Source organism: Lutra lutra, chromosome 14 (assembly GCF_902655055.1).
Source record: "Lutra lutra chromosome 14, mLutLut1.2, whole genome shotgun sequence".
In the NCBI taxonomy this organism is placed as follows: Eukaryota; Metazoa; Chordata; class Mammalia; order Carnivora; family Mustelidae; genus Lutra; species Lutra lutra.
In genome coordinates, this window is record NC_062291.1 from 6,837,303 (window position 1) to 6,857,555 (window position 20,253).

General features: G+C 49.8%; 1 protein-coding gene across 4 annotated transcripts in view; it reads right to left on the reverse strand.

Moving 5' to 3' along the window:
• GNG4 (G protein subunit gamma 4) overlaps positions 1-20,253 on the reverse strand; it is a 67,688-nt gene that overhangs the window by 15,872 nt on the left and 31,563 nt on the right. For 2 of the 4 annotated variants that reach the window (XM_047702726.1, XM_047702727.1), the window contains exons 2-3: positions 15,843-15,955; positions 11,100-11,208 (exon numbers count right to left, since the gene is read on the reverse strand). In XM_047702726.1, the coding sequence (XP_047558682.1) occupies positions 11,100-11,198 (99 nt within the window). In that variant the 5' untranslated portion in view covers positions 11,199-11,208; positions 15,843-15,955. Of the gene's footprint in view, positions 1-11,099; positions 11,209-15,842; positions 15,956-19,544; positions 19,913-20,253 lie in introns of those variants that run through there. The other 2 variants (XM_047702729.1, XM_047702730.1) reach the window with 2 other exon arrangements.

The following is a 20,253-nucleotide window of genomic DNA, read 5'->3' on the forward strand; positions in this document are numbered from 1 at the left end:
GCAAAGTAGCTCTGGAGACATTTGGGCTACGAAAGTGGACTATTCAGTTGAAGCAGCTTCGTCTCAAAGAACACTTGTCTCAAGGTGATATTAATATAATACAATCTTGAAAACCAAGATATTAATATAATACAATATAATATTGTATATTATTTATACAATGATATTAATCATTGTATATACTGATATACAATTATATTAATATAATACAATCTTGCAAACCAAAGCCCATTGGTAACCTGGGCCTGAGAAGATGGTTTGCTTTTTAGGTAGAATTGTATGATCAAACCAAGATTAAGTTTTTGTTAAACACTAGAAGGCCCAAAGCACCAATCTAATGAAAAATACACAAAAGTGATAAGAATAACACCAAATGTTGGGAGTGGAGAAGAGAACACCACAATGTGCTGGTGTAAATTCTTCATGAGGTTATGCTTGCTTATTTATATTCAAACCACATTAGGGTCTAACTTTTGGAGTAAAAGGTAGTGTTGAAGGAAGGAGACTCTCAGGTCCTTCCTATGAAGAGTTCACCATGTGCCTCACTGGTGACATCCACTCTACAGGACACCTAATATTCTTTCTGCTGCTGCTGTTGCTATTTATACATCCCATGAACTGACATAGATGGGCAGTGATCTCTTTAACCATCTGGTACCTAATGGAGAAAAAGTGTCTTATGCCCAAATCTGAAGTCTATAGAGAGTAAAAATTGAGAAGACTGACCCTATCTCACTAACAGATAAAGAATGCAGCAGAATTCCAAGACTGAATTCATCTAGAAACTGTAACCTGGTAAAGACTCTGGATACCATTGATAGATTCCTGAGGCAGATGATCTTTGGAGTGATGGCTCAGATAGATTTTCTGTGGTGAGTGAAGTGCTTGGTTCTCATTAGTACTCTGAAAGTTGGGAATGAGACACTGGGCAAACGGCACTATCCTATGTGCCATTTGTTGAATGTTGAAGATCTGGGGGTGAGCGGTGCTTTGACAGTGCTTACAAAGAATGCATCAAGCCCAATCTTGTGCAAATATTAGAGGGCATGCCAATATTTATTCTTGATGGACGTGAACTCCTCTAGCATAGCAGACTCAACTGTACTAAAGCTTGTTGGCGCTGGTGACTGAAGCTGGACTAGAAACAAAATTTGTATTTAAAAAATTTGTTAAAAAATTTTAATTGTGGTAAAACACACATAAAATTTATCATCGTGACCATTTTTAAGCATACAGATCAGTATTAAGTATATTCACACTGTGGTGCAACGGACACAACAGAATTCTTCCATCTTGTAAAACAGAAACTCTGTCCCCATCAAACAATTCCCCATTCCCTATCCCCCATCCCCTGGCAACCACCATTTCACGTTCTTTCCCTATGAATTTGTCTATTCTGGTTACTTCATATAAATGGAATAATACAGGTTTTTCTCTGGCTTAACTTCACTTAACATAATGCCCTCAAGTTTCATCCACGTAGTAGCCTGTCAGAATGTCCTTCCTTTTTAAGGCTGAATAATCTTCTGTTGTATGGATTTACCACACTTTGTTTATCCACTCATCTGCTGAGGGACACATAGGTTGCTTCTACCTGTTGGCTATTCTAAATAATGCTAGGAACTGAATGTACAAATCTCTTAGAGACCCCGATTTCAGTTCTTTGGGATATATACCTAGAAGTAGAATTGCTGGATTGTATGGTAATTGTATTTTTAATTTTTTGAGGAACTACCATACTAGAGCTTTCTATCATGGCTGCACCATTTTACGTTCCCACCAACAATGCACAATAGTTACAATTTCTTCACATCTTCACCAACCCTTGTTATTTTCTGTTGTGTTTTGTTTTGAAAGTAGCTATCCTGATGGATGGGAGGTAATGAAAAAAGGTTTTTAACCCTAAATGCTGATATTCTAGTCCCCTCTGTCCTGTGGTAGAGTTCGTTGCTACTGCTGGGATCCTTAGAATGCAAGAGAGAGCCTGAAGAGACGGCTGGATGAAGTCCACTGGAGTGGCCCTAGCAGCTCGGTATAAAGTTAGAGACCTCACAAGGTAAGAGTTTGGACATCTGCCAAAAAGCAGGGCCTTTGTTTCATAGCCCTGATCAAAAAAGGTGCTCCTGTAGGTGTGGCTTATTTGTGATGTATGAGTCAGTGTTTATAGCTGCAGATTTTCAATGCCCTTTTAGGGGGGACAAGGTGTGTGGTGCATGGACTGTCTCACATGACCCTATTTCTATGATACTGATTTGTAACTCCTTTACTGAAACTCAATTGTAGGCAACGAAAAAGGTTTGCTAAAGAAGTACACATTTTGCATTATATTTGAGTTTCTGCATAATTGAGATGATTGTTTCTGTTGCCTAGCACATGAATGACCACTTGGTTAGGTGGAGAATTCTTTGCAGAATGTCAGCATTTTTATGTAATCTTAGGCTGGCCTCTTCTGAACTGTGATGCCATGTTGTCCAGACTGATATTTCTACCCTTCGTAGCTAGGACACTGTGGTTTAATGACAAGATTCGAGGTTCTGGGTTGGTATTCCCACCTCGTCACCTTACTGTGGGCCCAAGTTTTCTTGTGTTTGAACTGGGGTATGAGCAGCACCAGTATCTTGGGACCAGGGTGAGGATTCAAGCATTTAATGCATGTTGTTAGGGGTATGTGTCCCAAATTGCTTCCTCTGCCTGCATACTTAATGGGCTTTTCCTTTACTTTAGAGATTAAGGAAACTCAGCAAGTGTATATGTGTCTCAGGGCTTATTATTTTCTATTATAGTCCTTCCTGGAACATGGTGAGCTGTTTGGATCTGCAGATTCAAGTCTTCCTTTATTTAACGAAACCTTTTCATATTCTCCATTTCAGAGTATCTTCTATTCCATTTGTTCTCTCTGCCAGGAACATCAGCATCCTGACGTTGGAGTGTTGCTGCTGGTCTTTGTTTCTGTCACTGTCTCCCTGACTGCTCTGATCTGACCATTCGTCTTCTCTTCTGCATTATGTATGAGTTTCTGAAGCCCGTGCTCCACATCATTAATTTGGCTTCCGAAGGAGTGTGTCACACTCTTTGCTCCTTGTAATGGTGTTCCCCATCCCCCCTCAACTTCTTTCCTTAGTTTTCCACCTCCTTTTCTGACTCATTATTTTATCTCCTCTTTGAGCTAGAGTTTCATAGATTCTGTTTGCTTTACATTTTTGAGCCTCTAAAGCAGTTACCTGAAGTTTTCTTTGTTTTTTTTGGAAGAAGACTTTTTCCTAAATGAAAACTTTATTGGTCTTCTATATGCTATAGTCCAGTTCTTGATTTTTTTTGGCAGCCTGTTTACATAGGTCCATAAAATTTGTATGGAACCACAAAAGACCTTGAATAGCCAAAGCAATCTTGAGAAAGAAGGACAAAGCTGGAGGTATCACAATCCTAGATTTCAAGACATACTGCAAAGCTGTGGTCATCAAAATAGTATGGTACTGGCACAAAAACAGAAAAGAGAGCAGAAAAGAGAGCCCAGACATAAATCCACACTTAAATCATTAATTAATCTATGACGAAGGAGGCAAGAATATACAATGAGGAAAAGACACTCTCTTCAAAAAACAGCTCTGGGAAAACTGGACAGCTACATGCTAAAGAATGAAACGGGACCATTTTCTTATACCATACACAAACATACAGTCAAAACGGACTAAAGACCTGTGAGACCCCAAACCATTAAATTCCTAAAAGAAAACAAAGGCAGTAATTTCTTTGGCATCGGCCATAGAAACATTGCTCTAGATATGTCTCCTGAGGCAAGGGAAACAAAAAGCAAAAATAAACTGCTGGGACTACACCAAAATAAAAACCTTTTGCACAGGGAAGGAACCAATCAAAATAACTAAAAGGCAACATACTGAGTGGAGGAAGATATCTGCAAACGATATATCTGATAAAGGGTTAGTATCTAAAATATATAAAGAACTTATACAACTCAACACCAAAAACCCCCAGCAACCCAATAAAAAAATGGGCAGAGGACCTAAAGAACATTTTTCCAAAGAAGACATCCAGATGGCCAACAGACACATGAAAAGATGCCCAACATCATTCATCATCAGGGAAATGCAAATCACGACGACAATAAGAGATCAACTCACACCTGTCAGAATGGCTAGAATCAAAAAGACAAGAAACAACAGGTGTTGGTGAGGCTGTAGAGAAAAGGAACCCTTGTGCGCTATTGGTGGGAATGCAAACTGGTATAGCCACTGTGGAAAACAGTTTGAAGTTTCCTCAAAAAATTAAAAATAGACTTACCATATGATCCAATAATTCTACTACTATTTATCCAAAGAAAACAAAAACACTAATTTGAAAAGATGTATGCACTCTTATGTTTTTATTTTTTTAAAGATTTACTTATTTATCTGAGAGAGGGGGGCGGAGAGAGAAAGCAGGGGAAGGGTCAGAGACAGGAGGGGAGAGAGAATCCCATGAGATCATGACCTGAGCCAAAATCAAGAGTTGGATGCCCAACTGACTGAGCCACCCAAGTGTTCCTCTGCCGTGCTTTTTAAAAAGTAATACTGCAAAATTGGAAATAAGGGAACTGTCCCAAGGATAGGAGACAGTGAAATAAATTACTGTATGGCAGGTGATGGAGGAAAGAGATAGTAAAAATGACATTTCAGGAGACTATTTACTGGCCTAGACATGTCATCACAATACACTATTTGGTGATAAGTCAGGTTGCAAAATGTAATCACCACAATTTTATAAAAAGAAAAACAGGCAAATGGCTAGATAGAAAAAACATGGAAATGTAGTGGTTGGAAATTATTTAAACTTTCTTCCTTATACTTTTATTTTCCAACATTCTCTAAAGTAAATGAGCATCATTTTTATGAACAGAGAAATAGCATTATTTTTAGAGTAGGAATTAAAGGCCTCGGAATAGGGTGCCTAATTTCTTTGTCTCACTCATAGCTTCTGGATGTTCTCTCTCCTTTACAAGCCTTACACACACTATATGCTTTGAGATACATCCAACTTACTTTCATATATTGACGGTTTGAAAAAAATTCTAAACAGAAGAAGCAGAGTATATCTAAAATATATCTTCAACACTTGCAAATTCAATTCTTGTGTCCTTGTGTTGTCTCTATAATATTTCTTTTTAAAGATTTTATTTATTTGACAGACTGAGATCACAAGTAGGCAGAGAGGCAGGCAAAGAGAGAGGGGGAAGCAGGCTCCCTGCTGAGCAGAGAGCCTGACGCGGGGCTTGATCCCAGGACCCTGGGATCATGACGTGAGCCAAAGGCAGAGGCTTAACCCACTGAGCCACCCAGGTGCCCCTCTACAATATTTTTTGATTATGTATTCTCTTTTCTTCTACTATTTATTTATCTATTAAAAGACTTTATTTATTTATTTGAGGAGGGGGGAGGAACAGAGGGAAAGGGACAAGCAGACTCCGTGCTGAGTGTGGAGCCCGATGAAGGGTTCAATTCCAGGACTGGAGCCAAAATTAAGAGTCAGACGCTCAACCGACGGAACCAGCCAGGTGTCATTGATCGTATGTCCTCTTCTCTTTTAAACACCAAATTACAAAACCTCAATGTCCAAGAGTAAATGCAAGTAATTCATTTTTTTCCCTAAGGCTATTCTATTTCTCTTTCAAACTGTTTTCTCCAAATTTTTCTTAACTATTATGGAGAAAGATTGCGAGTCATTACTTGTCACGATATGATCTCTTTTCTTCTATGTCCATAGCTTCCCACACTCGTCTGCTTCTGCTACTGTCTCTGGGGCTTTAGCTTTTACAGCATTCATCAACTGACAGTGCTCTTTCTGACCTCATTTCTTCATAGTCCATCGAATGCAAGATGATATAAAACAGGTTGATTTATCTGTCAGCAATCAGCATCTCAAGCCCGTGGTGACAAAATTAGTCTCAGCTGAATGACAGCCCTATTAGGGATTGTTAGCACATCCTACAGTGAGCGCAAATGAGCAACTGACAGAGAGAGAGAGAGAGAGAGAGAGAGACTAGGCATAGTCACTTGGCAAGTTTGTCAGCTGTTTCCTGGTCCCAGCTGAGAGGTCTGCGTAAAGGCGTGGTCCACCTGCAGAGCCCACCAAGTCACAGTCCCAGGGACAGGCCCAATGCCCAGTGCCTTGGGCAGGAGAATCAAAGCACACCTAGCAGTGCCCAATGGAGAGGTGGCTTCCACAGCCTTCCTGGGAGCCTGCGACCGGGCCTGCCTGGGACCCCTGTACCTTCCCCACGGGACATCTTCTCCACACCTGTTCTCCTGTTGGGCTGGACAAGCCGGCTCCGGAGACCATTTTCTTCACTTAAACCTGTTATGCTTTGCTCAGCTCATGTCTTCCATAACCGTTTCACAAACTCTCCCTGCTCAGTGATCACTGTCATTCATGCACTTTGCCAATGCAGTTTTACACAGCTTAAGTCTCTCATGGGTGAGAAAAAGGAGGCGGCTCTGGTATTCTTTTCCTGAGGACTAGTTTCCATGATAGTCATATGTATGTTCTTTATTTCTTTTTGGGGATCCTGAGTATTACTTTCCAAGCATTTTTGCTTCTTGGGGAGGCCGTACAAGTTCTATGTGGAATTGTCTTTGTTCTTATGTTACACGGAGAATATTTACTTTTTTTTTTTTTTAGCAGCTGATACAGGTTCTCAAAGAGAACACCCATCTTTGTCGGGCAACACCCTGAGGGGCTTCTAGGTGGGACAGAGAAGACTCCTACGGATGCTGGGAAGCAGGTGAGTTGGGGGAAGGACCCAACAAACATTAAACGAGAGTAGGGACGGTGCTGAGGTAGGTGGGGAGAGGGTCTCAGAACCCAGCTGTGTGTGACTCTGAGGTCTGGCTGCGGCTGGTATAAAGCCTCCCTCCTACGTCCCCTGCAAAATCTGGGACAAAGCCGACCTCAGCCCTGGGCTTCTGTGCAGATGATGTTTTGGGGGGACATGCAGGACTTCAAGACCATAGTGAACGTTTTGGCTACGTTCTTCCCCGCCATGAACTGCCCACACCTCTCTGAGTTCACCGTTTTCCTTTTTCTTACCTTCACAACCCAAACAACTGCTTTGTGTGGTTACTTTTTTCCTCTCCCTCACCCCCCAGAAGAGTCACCCCCTTTACTCTCAGGAGCAGCAAGCACCATCCTTCCCTTCCCTCCTTCCACGCTGGACACTGTTCCAGTCACGGTAACTGCAAAGCCCAGAGGTGGCTCTGTGGCGGGCTTCCTACCTTGCCCATCACCTGTCCTGCCTGTGCAGTGCTTCAGCCCCCATCTGCCGGCCCCCATCTGCAGTGCTCCCACCTGGAGCCAGCTCTGTGCGACCTGTGCTTGCAATTTCTTCCACTGGAGCCTCCAGATGCCCCCACCCCACCCCACAGCGTGCTTCCTGTTGCTCCGGGGCCCAGAGAGAGGTGGGACTCACTCATCCTTCCCATGCCACAGCCTCTGCCCCCTCATTCCCATCACTTTCCACATGAGTTCAGTGAATTCTAGGAAGTGCCCCTCACCTCCGTCATGTACTTGTTCTCTGTCACTGACCCTCCAGGCTCCTCTTATCCCTCTCCTCTCCTGCACTGACCCCTCATCCATTCTGGAAAGGCCACTTCTCCCTGGTGACTTTCTTCCTCTTCCCTCCCTCCTCAAGGCCCTTACTAGGGTCAGTGCAGAGTGTTCTTGATGGTTTCTCTGTCTCTCCAGAATCTGTTTTTATCATCTGGCTAATTGATAACAATATACACCTAATTTTGCCAAGAGTTGCATCAACTAGACTTTTTCCCCAAAAGCCCTGCTATGCCTCAAAACAAGAGGTGTCTAAACACCTTTTGCATGAGCTTTGCACCCAGTAAGATGGTTATTATACAAAAAATAAGTGTTGGTGAGGATGTGGAGGAAATGGAAGCTTTGTGTGTCGTTGGAGGTATAGCCCTCATGGAAACCAGCGTGGTGGTTCCTCGGAAAGTTGCACAGAGAATTACTGTGTGATCCTGCACTCTCCCATCTGGGTATATGCCCAAGAGGACGGAAACTGGGGACTCCAAACACTTGCGTACCTTTGCTCACAGCAGGACTTTCACAAGAGCGCAAAGGCAGAAGCAGCCTGAGACGATGAGCACCGACCCCAGGCAAATGGGTCGGTGAGAGGTGGGACGTGCAACGGAATCTTCTCTGGCTGTGGAGGGGAAGGGCGTGCTGACAGTTGCTGTGGCGTGGATGAACCCTGAAGACGCGCACAGAGTGAAGTGTGGACAAACATTGCACAATCCTTGTAGGAACGAGTTTCCCAGAACAGTCAAATTCACAGCTATGGAAAGGGTGGAGGTTGCCAGGGGTGGGGGGAGGGTGCATGGGGGACAGCACGTCTGCTGAGGGTCGGGACACGTTCCAGAGAGGGACGGTGGAGAGGACAGCTGCACGAGCCTCTGTGAACTTCATGCTACTGCGCGGTTGCAGATGGTTCAAACAGCGAATTGCACGTTATGTGTATCTTAGTGCATTTAAAAAAAAAATAAAGACATGTTCAAGGTTGGGTGAGCAAAGGGAGAAACCCTACGTGTGACTGCGCAGCTACAGTGGGCATGCGGTCCCTCGGGACCACCTCTCTCGTCAGGAAGCTCTGGGTCCTCTGTGACCCACACCCGACGCGGCTGCCGGCGGCCCCTCCCTGAACCCCCAGAGTCAAAGACGCCTGCAGGGAGCCCGCTGCTGGGATCCAGCGGCCGCGTCTCCTTCACCCGTAGCCGCAGGAACAACCTTCCCTTCTGCTACCATCTAACGAGCTCGACTGAGTTGGTTTGATTTCTCCTTGTTCTTTTCGAGCCTGTGCATGGGCCTTTAGTGACTCTCGAAGAGCCCTTCACTGGAGGGACATCCGGTGACTGTCACAGGTGAAGGTGATGGTTACTATCACAGGTGAGGGGTGGTGGGTGACTGTCACGGGTGAGGGTGATGGTGACTGTCACAGGTGAGGGTGGTGGGTGACTGTCACACGTGTAATTTGAAATAAATTATACAGAATTTATCTTCCTGGTTAGACTCCAGGCACGAGAGCTGTCTCATGACCAAGGCTGGTGCCCGTGGTCTTTCCAGTCTCTGGCCGTGGAGGTGGACAGTTGGGCTCTAGCATCTCTCTCCCTAGTGTCTCCCACACGGCCTCGCTGAGTCCGAACCCACTTCCTGGTGTGTCTGCCTCTCTGACCCAGCTCTACGCGGCTCCCATCTACACCTCTTTCTGGGCCTCTGCCCGCACCCCCGGCTGCCTAAAGCGCCCCCCCCCCGCACCGCTGCACGACCCGCAGCTCTTCCGGCAAGTCCAGCTGCCCCAAGTGAGCCATGCCCAGCTCGCGCTAGCCTTCCCTGCCCCTTGGGTACCACCTCTGAACCAACTACCAGCTCCCGGCTCCGCCAGGCCTTCTCTGAGCGCGCGGAGGGGGCCGCCCGTGCGTCCTTGTCCCAGCGGCGCACCAGTGCAGAGCAGGCATGTTTGTCAGAAGAGCGAGTCCCCCCACCACCCTGATCCTCGCAGCGAACGTCTGTCCTGTGGATCTCATTCTTAGATTTCTATACTAGTGGGGCTCTCCCTCCTTTACCTATTTTTTTTTTTTTAAAGATTTCATTTATTTGGGCGCCTGGGTGGCTCAGTGGGTTAAGCCGCTGCCTTCGGCTCAGGTCATGATCTCAGGGTCCTGGGATCGAGTCCCACATCGGGTTCTCTGCTCAGTGGAGATCCTGCTTCCCTCTCTCTCTCTCTGCCTGCCTCTCCATCTACTTGTGATCTCTCTCTGTCAAATAAATTAATAAAATCTTAAAAAAAAAGATTTCATTTATTCATTTGAGAGAGAGAGAGACCGTGAGCATGGGGAGGGGCCAAGAGAGGGGGAGAAGCAGACTTGCCGCTGAGCAGAGAGCCTGATGCGGGGCTCAATCCTGGGACTCTGGGATCATGACCTGAGCCGAAGACAGATGCTTAACTGACTGAGCCACCCAGGGGCCCCTCTCCCTCCGTTAGAATTGTTTGGTTCTTTGCTCTTTGCTCTAGCCTAGAGATGAAGGAGTGGTGTCTAATCTGTAGCTGGTATCAGCAACTGCAGCATAGAGGCCCCAAACAGTACGGGCACACTTATGCCCACTTGTATCACGTCATACTCCCCTCTTGCTTCATGTATCACTGTGTCGCTTTCTGTGCTCGTTTACTGCCTCCTTGGATAGCTCAAGCCCCAAAGCCCCAGGGTTCCCACAACGGTCCCGACAGAGGCAGGAGCTGGTGTTCTCTGGCCGTAATTCCAGCAGGAGGGGAGGTCTCAGTGCCAGGAACCTCGGGGAGGGACTGTCTGCTCTGCCAGGAGAAGGCCTTAGGGGTCACCCATTGTCCCTAGCAATTTGTCCTTTTTGAATCCCAGATGCCTAGGCAAGACCCCTGTTCTGTGTGCCAGAGACCCCTGGACTTGAGTTTCCTGGTGTCAGACTCCTGACAGCTGATGAACCCACACAGTATCTGAGAGCTCCAGGCTCTGCCTGGCCCCCCTGCTGGCTTCTGAGTGGCATCTGGAGATTTTAGGTGGTTTCATCTTGCCTCGGCCCTCCCAGCGTGAAGGGATCTACACTCATCAGCGCAATGAATGTGGTGAGAGGTGCCTGGCGCCTCTCTTCACTTTCCCCAAAGGGACGTCTGAAAACGTGGCCCACGGTTCAGTGCCTCCCTCCCAACAGCCCCTGTCAACATACCCAACAGAGTCTAATCTCGAAGTCACTGCATCGGGCAGGAAAACGATGATGGATCTCACTGTCAGACCCTCTCGCTTACTGACAGAGCAAAATAGAGCTGAGAGGAATACGGGTCTATTTTTGGCAGCTCCTTACGGAATTCATGCACACTGTGTATTCTGCATCATTTGAATCCTTGAGCACACTTGGAACTCAGAGGCAAACACTCATTTGTAAATGTTACAGCTGCCAAGGTTGGCTGGCAGCTCCGCTGGGTGACGAGTTAACTCTCACAGGGAAATGGGAGGAATGCTGGGAGCTGGGTTCTGGCCAGCGGGGAAGGCTGGCTGGCGCGGGCTTACCTTGACCCTGTCCATACAGGCTTCCATCTTGAGCTGCTCTACAGCCTTCCTGGCTTGCGAGATGCTAGTGGTGCTGTTGTTGGACATGACTTCTTTCATTCTGCTGCCCCTGAAACAAGTGAAGTTGATGGGTTGGAAGAAGCTGACCCTCCTCGCCGTTCTCCCCTCTCCCACCGCCTACAGCTTCTCTGTCCCAGCCGGGGAGCATTGGTGAGAAAACCCTCCCTGGACAAGGGAAAGAAAGACATGCTTCTCTAGAGTGATGGGCGTGAGACGCTCCATTGTCAAGATGGTCTCAACAGTGGGTAGACCAGATGGTCCCAGCGTTACTTCACTACTCCCATGACTGTAAGGAACGCCTTAACTTTTGTGCAGTACTTTGTTGGTAATAAATCATTTTCTTACACATTTGTTCATTTACTCTTCTAGCAGCCCTGAAGTTTGGCAAAACATACTAACTAACGCACATACTAACAAACTAAATTCTGTTTTGTAAGTAAAGATGTGCAAACCTCAGAGAGGTTCTGCGAGCCAACAGCTAAAGTGCTCACGGCCAAACTCTGTGGATCCTGAACCCAAATTCAAAGCTGGGAAGCCCAGCCAAGGGTTCTTTCCACGGTTTCACCTGGCCCTCTGGCAATCCACTGCTCTAAGTACCCGTTTCCCCTGGGAACAACTGCTTTATTATTAATTTTAATTTGCTCTCATTCCTAAAACCTTACAGACTCTGTGCTGGGAGTTTGTTTTTAAGCATTAACACACATACATACACACACCCCTATCCCCAGCATAGATTTTTCTAGAAGAAGGAAGAAATCCCCCTGATCTGATTTGGAATGATGCCACACGACCACGAAGAAACCTCTGCAATGCTCACTGTTCCACAAGCAAACATCAGTTCCTGCATCGATTTCCACATAGATGCCGTGGTTTCAGGTGCCCCAGCTAATGCCCAAGTAGTTTTATGTGGAAGGGGCCTGAGAACTGAAGATGGGCCACACAGGGAGCTTCCAAATGGTTTTCAAAGGCATACAGGGAGGCGTGAAGAGGCCTGGCCAGCATGTCAGCGCACATGGCGTGTTCTGAGGGTTCTGCACATTTGTGCTAACTCTGGTCCACGTGAGGCATGGTGGCGGTTTCATGTGTCCACGGGCAACTTTTCAAAAAGCAGAAGTCTCTTGTTACAAGATACAGAGCAGCTGCCTAAATCAGAGTTTGACAAGTGTGTGTTCTTGTCTCTCTTGGGAACTTCTACACAACAAGAAGAGGAGAATCAGGAGTAGCGGGGGTTTGGGGACCCGGCGAACAGCCATCCGCACCCCACCGTGGAGAGACGTGCTGGTATTTCTCCACGGTTTCAGGTTGGTGCGTGTCCCTGTGCGTGTCCACAAGCCCGAGGTACCTGCTCTGGGCCTGTCCGTGCATGTGTGGCTGTTCCCCCACGGATGTGTGTGTTTATGTGTATCCGCGTGCCTGTGTGTCCACAAAAAGGAAGGAGGAGACACACACAGGGTTTCCAACCCTCTCCAGCCTGATGCACGCCAAAAAGGATCCGAAAATCATTGTCCTCAGATCCTGAATCTCCCTTCCCATTCCAGAGCTCAGCCTCTTTCCTTCTGACTTTGGGCTTTTAGGAGTTACGGAGGTCACCGAAGGGGGGCACAGGCACGGCTGAGGAGAGGGCAGCTGCGGCCAGGGTCAGCAGCAGTGAAGAAGGAAGACACAGGGGAAGGGCCAGGGCCAGGTGGGGGGGGTGGGTCTCTGCACCGTGAGCGTGTGGGGGTGGGGATGGGGGAGTGTACGAGGGGGCGGCACATCTGCGCAGGAACTTCTACCCGCAGAACTGGAGCCGCACAGATGGGGAGAGGCCCTCGCCCTCCCCCAGCCCCAGGCCGGCCGCATGGAGAGCACCGATCCCACCCAGTCAGTGCCCCATTCTTCCCCGTTGATGAAGAGGCGCACATTGTCAACATACCCCACTCTGCAGCGCGGAAGAGCTCTGGCTGACGGCTTAATATTGGGGAAAGATCCCACTGAGCCGAGTTTGGGTTCTCGAATCCCAAACATAGGATAAGCTGGCGGGGGCGGGGGGCAGCGCTCCAGCACCAGAGACGCATGGACTCTTACCCCTGCCACGTCCTCTGTGTCCCCTCCAGACCAGGGATGTCCACATCTCCAGTGTCACCTCTGAGCCTTCCTTGCTCACCCCCTTACTCTTCCTCAGCTGCAAAGCACCACGTCCCTAGTGTCACCTAGTGTCACAGTCACCTAGCGGACAATCCAACCCATGGTCACTCCCTCCCAAGACTCGTGTCTTTCCTGCCATGTGGGATCCTCCCAGGGAAGGGCTTCAAGATGCCACTGCAGAAAGCCCCCATGTACCAGCACTGGTGCCCATGACACAAGGCGGCCTTCCTGGGTCCTCGAGGCCAGCCGCCATCCCACTCCCGGCCCCGGTTACCCCTTGTTTTCCTTCCTTGTTGGGGCACAAGAGGAGAAACCCCATCTTTGGCTGCATTGACTGGGTCTTGCCATACTGGCCCCTGAGGAATGACCCAGGACAAAGACAGGAGACACATGGGGCCACCTGCCCAGACCCTAAGCCGGATGGACCTTGGACAGTCTGCCTCTGAGCCTCAATACTGGGAAAAACTATTCTTCACGGCTGAGGCCCCGTCTTGCGGCTGGAAGTCCCTCTTCATCCAAGGTTGATACTGCACATGTGGTGGCCCGTCCCTCCTCAGGCTCCGCCCTCTCACTCACCCCTCTTTCTCCTGGAATGCTGGTGTCCCTGGGTGCCCTCTCCTCAACATAGAGAAATATATTTATGTCTTTTCTGTCACCTTCAAACAAATAGACAAGAAAACAAAACCCTCACTCCCCTTCGTTTCCACTCTTAAGAAAAGAGGGACAACGGCAGAAGGCCACAGAGGACCCTGACATAACTCATAGGGGAGATGAAAAACTAAGGCCAGAGCGCTCCCTTCCTGGGAGGATGACAAACCTGTTCCGTTCCATCCCCTCTGTCTGCTGTGTGGCCCATCGGTCCTGTCAGACCCCCTCACAGGATGTTGTTCCTCATGTTGTCCTCCGTGACCCTTACGGTTTCATGTCCTTATGTTCATGGTCTCCCTCCAAGAGGCCAGTAAGGTTCCTCACAGCACATGTACTCAGGACCTAGACTGTGACAACCGCCCCCCACCCCTGCCACCCACACCCGGACTGCAGGTCACAAGCTCCTGAGTGACTCCGGCATGGACCACAGGCAGAGAACGGCAGCCGGCTACAGATCACGTGTCCTCCTTTGTTCCTTTTGTTCGTCGGGGTCCTTTTGTTCGTCGGGTCACCTTGGTTCCATGCATCTTCAGGACACTAAGGAAGTCCTTTAGAAGATTTGGTGGCAGTATGAATCTCTGGGGATCTTGCTAAAACACAGGTTTTGATGGAGCGGGTTGGGGTTGGCCCAAGCGTGTGCATTTCTACCCGGCTCCCGGCTGCTGCTGGTCCGTGGACCAGACATTGAGTAGTGCGGCTCTGAACGAATCCCCGGATGTTACTACTGGAAGGGAACATAGACGTCCAGGTCCAATCCCCTTACTTTTTACATGAGGAAACCTATTTAGGGAGATTAAATAACTTGATCTGGTTGAGCCGCTTCGTGGAAGTGGAAGGAAGCGATTCCCTGGTGTGGCTCCCAGTCTGCTGCCCCTCCCGGACCTCGTAAGGTGTTTGGGGCAGGATGAGGGTTTCTCCCCTGCCCCCTGGTCTATCCTGTTCTCCCAGGACAGACTCACCCCTGCCCCCTGGTCTATCCTGTTCTCCCAGGACAGACTCACCCATCAAGTGAACTTGAACTTTGTCTTGCTTGGGACTGAGATGCCAGGGGGCTTCCCCTGTGGGAGGCAACAAAACCTGGGGAGACCAGCCGGTGCTTCTGCCAAGTGGAGCTGGTGGCAGCTGAGTCTCTTAAAGACGAACCACAGGGGTGCCCGTGACGCCCTCCCTCCTCGCAGGGCCAGGCAGCTCTTAGTGTCCACCTGGGTAACATCTGCCCTTTCGAGGTTATCCAGACCCCGTTCCTGCATGAGAACCGAGGGGTGCTCTCCACATGCCTGTGTGTATGTGGGTCCACAAGGACCCAAAAAGAAAAACAGGAGTAGAGACAGAGTGGAGATGAACAGAGCCAATGGGCATGCAGCATCCTGGAGAACGACCAGCTCGGCTATTGGCTTCAGAGAAGACGAGGCAGATGGGAAGATGAGCCGACTGCAAGGGACAGATGCCCTGTCACTGCCCCGGTCGGGGAGTCCTTTCCTCTTGGGTACACGGGAACCCCCTCCCCCACAGACAGGTTTCACAGGGAGAGTCTCTCGGGCTGAGTCTCTGCGCAGCTCAGCGTCTGGCGGGAGGCGGTGGGCAGTGCAAGGGGCACGCAGCTTGGTTTCCCGGTCAAGGTCCAGCAGCCCATGGAGACGGTTTGAGTCCCCTCCCCCTTGTTCCCCAACGGGGGCACATCCATTCACATTCTAAGACAGGCTTCATAAGGGCCGGCCCTCTGCTGTGGCAGGTGGAGAGGGGGACAGGATGGGGACAACCGCTAGAACAAAGTGACAGTGGGAGGACGCAGCCCCACATCAAGGACCCTGCATGCCCTGCCACCCCGCAGGCCCCTGCAGACACTGCTGCCAAAGACAGCTGCGCTCCTAGCGGACCGTGCTCGGACGGGACACGCCACTTCCTCACCGGCTGAGAGGCGGCACAGCGACAGGCCTGGGCAGGGACGGGCTGGCGGCTGCAGCAGCAGCTGACGGTCGTCAGAGGAGAGGCTGGTTCGGGGCTCCCGCCTGGAGGCTCACCTGAAAGTGCAAGCAGGGTCGGGTCAGCAGGTGTGGCGGAAGCTGGTGTCCCCCGAACCGCCCGCCTCCCCACGGCCTCTGCTGGCAGACCACACGGGAGGGGGGAGCCCCACGCAGGAACGGGAGTCCCAGTCTGACACTGCAGAGTGGGAGCATCTCGGGGCCACAGGCCGCCCTTGCTCTCCCCAGCCTGGATGCGGTGACGCCTCCCCCAGTCCCCCCCCACCACCCCACTTCCAGCCAACCTCCACCAAACAGTTTAGAGGTCTTTCCTTATTACAGAAAGTGAGGCTGATTGTAAAAAAAGGTGAAGAGAGAGAAAATTACATCAAAGGAAATAAAAAACAACGATAAGGCCTCTTCCCAGAGATGACCACGGTTATTCCTGTGCTTATTAGAAATAAGCTGATTCCGACCGAAGTGCGTTCAGCACAGAAGAGGCGACTGGATCAGGTGGCTTTAAGGCTTCTTTAAAGTCAGGGACTCTGAGGACGAAGAGCTTGTTGCCTCCCTCCTCTGGAGAGACGACCCTGGGACAACAGGCACGTCCCCCAGGGGTGTCGTCTACACCCCCCTGCAGAACATCCATGTCCCAGGGATCTCAGGGGCCTGCAGCCAAAACAAAGGCTGGCCAGCAATGGGCTGGACAATGGGGAAGGATGTGTGCAGTCCTGCTCAGTGCATTTTTCCCAGCCCACTGTGGAGGGTATTGCACTTCCGTGCTGCGAGTTTCCCTCACTCCATCTTCCAATGGGAGATAGATAAACAGACAGACAGAAAAGTCCTTGAGAGGAGGCCTGCTGTCCTGCAGGGGCAGAGCCTAAACTCTGCCCCCTAGGCAGGTGACTTTAAAGCCAGGCTCCAGGAGTCTTCCCTGTCCATCCTCTGGACAGACATGAACCCCTGGGGAAGGGAGTGTGGGCTGGGGAACAAGCTGCCAGGCCAACCCAAGTCCCCTCCACACCCTGCCCTTTGCTTCCTTCAGTTATCTAATCTTCATTCCTTTTTTTTTTCCCTTAAGATTTTACTTATTTTTCTATTTGAGAGAGAGAGTGAGTGAGAGAGAGGGAGCACAAGCAGAGAGAATGGGAGAAGCAGACTCCCCACTGAGCTGGGAGCCTGATGTGGGACTCGATCCCAGGACCCTGAGGTCATGACCTGAGCTGAGGGCAGACGGTTCACTGACTGAGCCCCCCCAGGCATCCCTCTAATCTTTGTTCTGAAGTCAGATGTGCTCAGGGGAATGCTCTCTACTCTCACTGTCTTGATCCTTAAAAGGAAGGCAGACAGACGTTCCTCTGAGTGGGTATCGCATCACGGTTCCCTGCAAATGCCCTATAACAAATGCCGTAAAAACAGGATGAGAAAAGCCAGGTGAGAACCAGAACAATACACAGAGGGCCGACGTTAGCTTTATGAAGCAGATTACGTATTTTGTCCCTGGACACATTCTGTCTTAGAGGTCGGAGGCTTCGTGCAGCAAAAGCTCTTGCCTGACTCCATGAAAAGCGTCCCTGGTCCTAGGAGTTGGTCATTCTTCTGCTCCTCCCTTTGGAGGACCACACCGCACACCAGCACAGTAAAGACTCTAATGAGTACTGCAGGGACGAAACCTGTTTACTCAGCCCGTCACTTCCCCAGACGATTGATTCAGGAACATCCCGGGTTTTGTTTTGCTGTTTTTCATGGGACGATGCATCTCATACTTTTTCGTCACAAGCTGGGGTGAGTGAGTGAGACAAGTGGCTGCAGCGGCTCTGGCTGCCCCGAGGGCTGGCGGCATGGAGAAGAGCAGGGCGCCTGTGTACCATTCTCCAGGCCCTCGCTCTTCCCCAGCCCATCGAGGGCAGGTCTCCCTCTCCCAGCGGTCCCTGAACTGGCCCTTGTCAGCACAACCCAGGAGCTCAGTAGCCCGAGGCCGGGCTCTATTCCACTGCAATGAGCCGGAACCTCTGTGCCCTTTGCGGGCTCTCCCGGGCTTCTGACACCTCAAGTTCTCAAACCACCGCCCAAGTCTGTTGGTTCTGAGACTTTGCTGTGCCCTGAATCACCTGGGGCCACTTAAAGTGAGAAGTGTGGGTCACACCCCAGACCACGTAAGTCACACGGTCTGACTTCCCAGGTACTGCCAGTGTGAGAGCCGCATCTGAAAAGACACGGCTCTGGTCTGTGTCTACACTGTTGCTTGTCAAGCTCAGGTGTGCATGTGATTCACACGAATCTCAGACTCTCATTCAACAGATCCAGGTGGGCCTGGGCCGGACCCGCCTCTGCAGCCGGGGAGGTTGTTAGAGATACAGAACTGGGTCCCCCCCAGAACTTGGGAACTGAATCCGCATTTTAACCCGAGTGATTCGTGTGTAAGTTAAAGTTGGAGTGGTTCCGTGCTGGAGCTGGGGGCCCAGGGCCTGCCTCTGTATCAGGGACTCGGGGCCAGGGTGAACAGGCTTTATTGGAGACGCAGGAGTCAGCAGGTGGGGACGGGAGAGTCGCTGTTCTCCAGACCCTCGTGTTACCCGCACTCCCAGCCTGCCTCCGCACCTTCCTTCAGCCGAGTCCGTGGCTCTGGTGGCTCGGAGAGAACAAACGTTAGGAAAAGACGAGCACTTCCTCTCGTCCCCTTGGCATCTGCAGAGCATTTTCCACCCGGTGCTTGCGGCGTGTTTCAGAAATCAGCCTACCAAGCTGCCTAGGGCCCAGAAGGAGCTTGAGACACCTTCCCAAGATCGGTGCTGTTTCTCAAAGTGAGACACATGTTTGGCACTGACAGGAACTTGGCTCCTGACCGGCCTCCTTGATCTGCTGCTAAAAGAAGCTGTTTCTTACCAGCAGTGAATATGCTGCCATGATGTTTTCAGAAGCGTTTCTTCCCCCCCAAACAGAAAAAAACCATGCTCATCTGTACACAAAATGCTGTGGTCTCGTTGTGAAGGCCTAGAAAGATCCACCATGGGACCACCAGCTGACTGGGAGGCTCTCGAAGGTAGAAGCTGGTTTTGCTAATGTCTGCATCCCCAGGATGAACCCAGGACAGGCCCACTGTCCACGTGCCGATAACCGTGACTCATGTAGACACGAGAGACCTAACGGGGGTGTCACAGCAATGGCGCTGATTCTCCCTCCACAACTTCTCCTGTTTCACGCTTACATGGAGCTAATTCAGCTCCCAGTTGTGAAGTGTAATGCCCTCGAGTCCTTCATATCTGCTGATGGTGTGGTGCTGGGCCTTGAGGAACCAAAATCATAGTCTCTATTCTCAGAGAGCTTATGGTTGGGTGGGGGGTGCTGCACGTTGTTCAAGCTGTCGTGCTGGTGAATGACAGGGGCACGCAGTTCTTAGTGGGTCCCTAACCGCAGAACTTGACCTGGCCTGAAGGTCTATATTGGTTACTGTGAATGATTCTGAAGCCACAAGGAGGAAGGAAACTTGCCTGCCCTCACAGAGCTCAGTGTTTGAGGGGAGAAGGTGAGTAAGTAATGGTAACGGTGTGATACTTGGGGCTGAACCCATTCTCTCCTTTTCTCATAATGACATAACTGTGGCCCATCATGAGAGGAAGACGGCGGAGTGGGAAGATCCCGAGCTTACCTCTGCCCATGGACACACCAAGGCTGCAACTACACGTAGAGCAACTCCCTCTGAGGATGACCTGAAGACTGATATAACAGACCTTCCACAGCTAAAGACATAAAGAAAAAGTCACATCGAGAAGGGCAAGAGGGGCAGGGACAGGGTCTGATTGCGACCCACACCCCAGGACTGGTAACCCACAAGCAGGAGGGATATCACAGGCCCAGAGGTCCTCCCTGAGGAGCAAGGAGTTCATGCCCCACATGGGGCAGTCCCTGCCCTGGGAATCTGCACCTCCAGGAAGACAAGCCCCCAATATATCCGTTAAAATTCAGCAGAGCTTAAATCTGGGAGAGCTGAGTCCTACAGGAAACCGAAACTCTGCTGTTAATCTCATTCACTCTGAGAACCAGCACTTTTAAAAGTGCCTGGGTTATATGTGAAGGAGACTTTTTGATTAGTTTTAGGGCATGTGCCAATGGGATAGGGATCTGTAGGAACTGTCTCTGGGAATGGAAGTGCTGATAGGTAGCATTTTTTCTTGCCCTCCTTCTGTCTAAATGGCAGTATGAGAAAAGAAAACAGTATGTATGAAGGAAACCTCAGAAAGCTATCAGGTGATTTTCCAGCAGAAACTTTGCAGGGGGGAGGAAACAGCATGATATCTTCAAAACGTTGAAGGGAAAAACACCTGCAACCAAACATACTTTGCCTGGCAAGATTATCA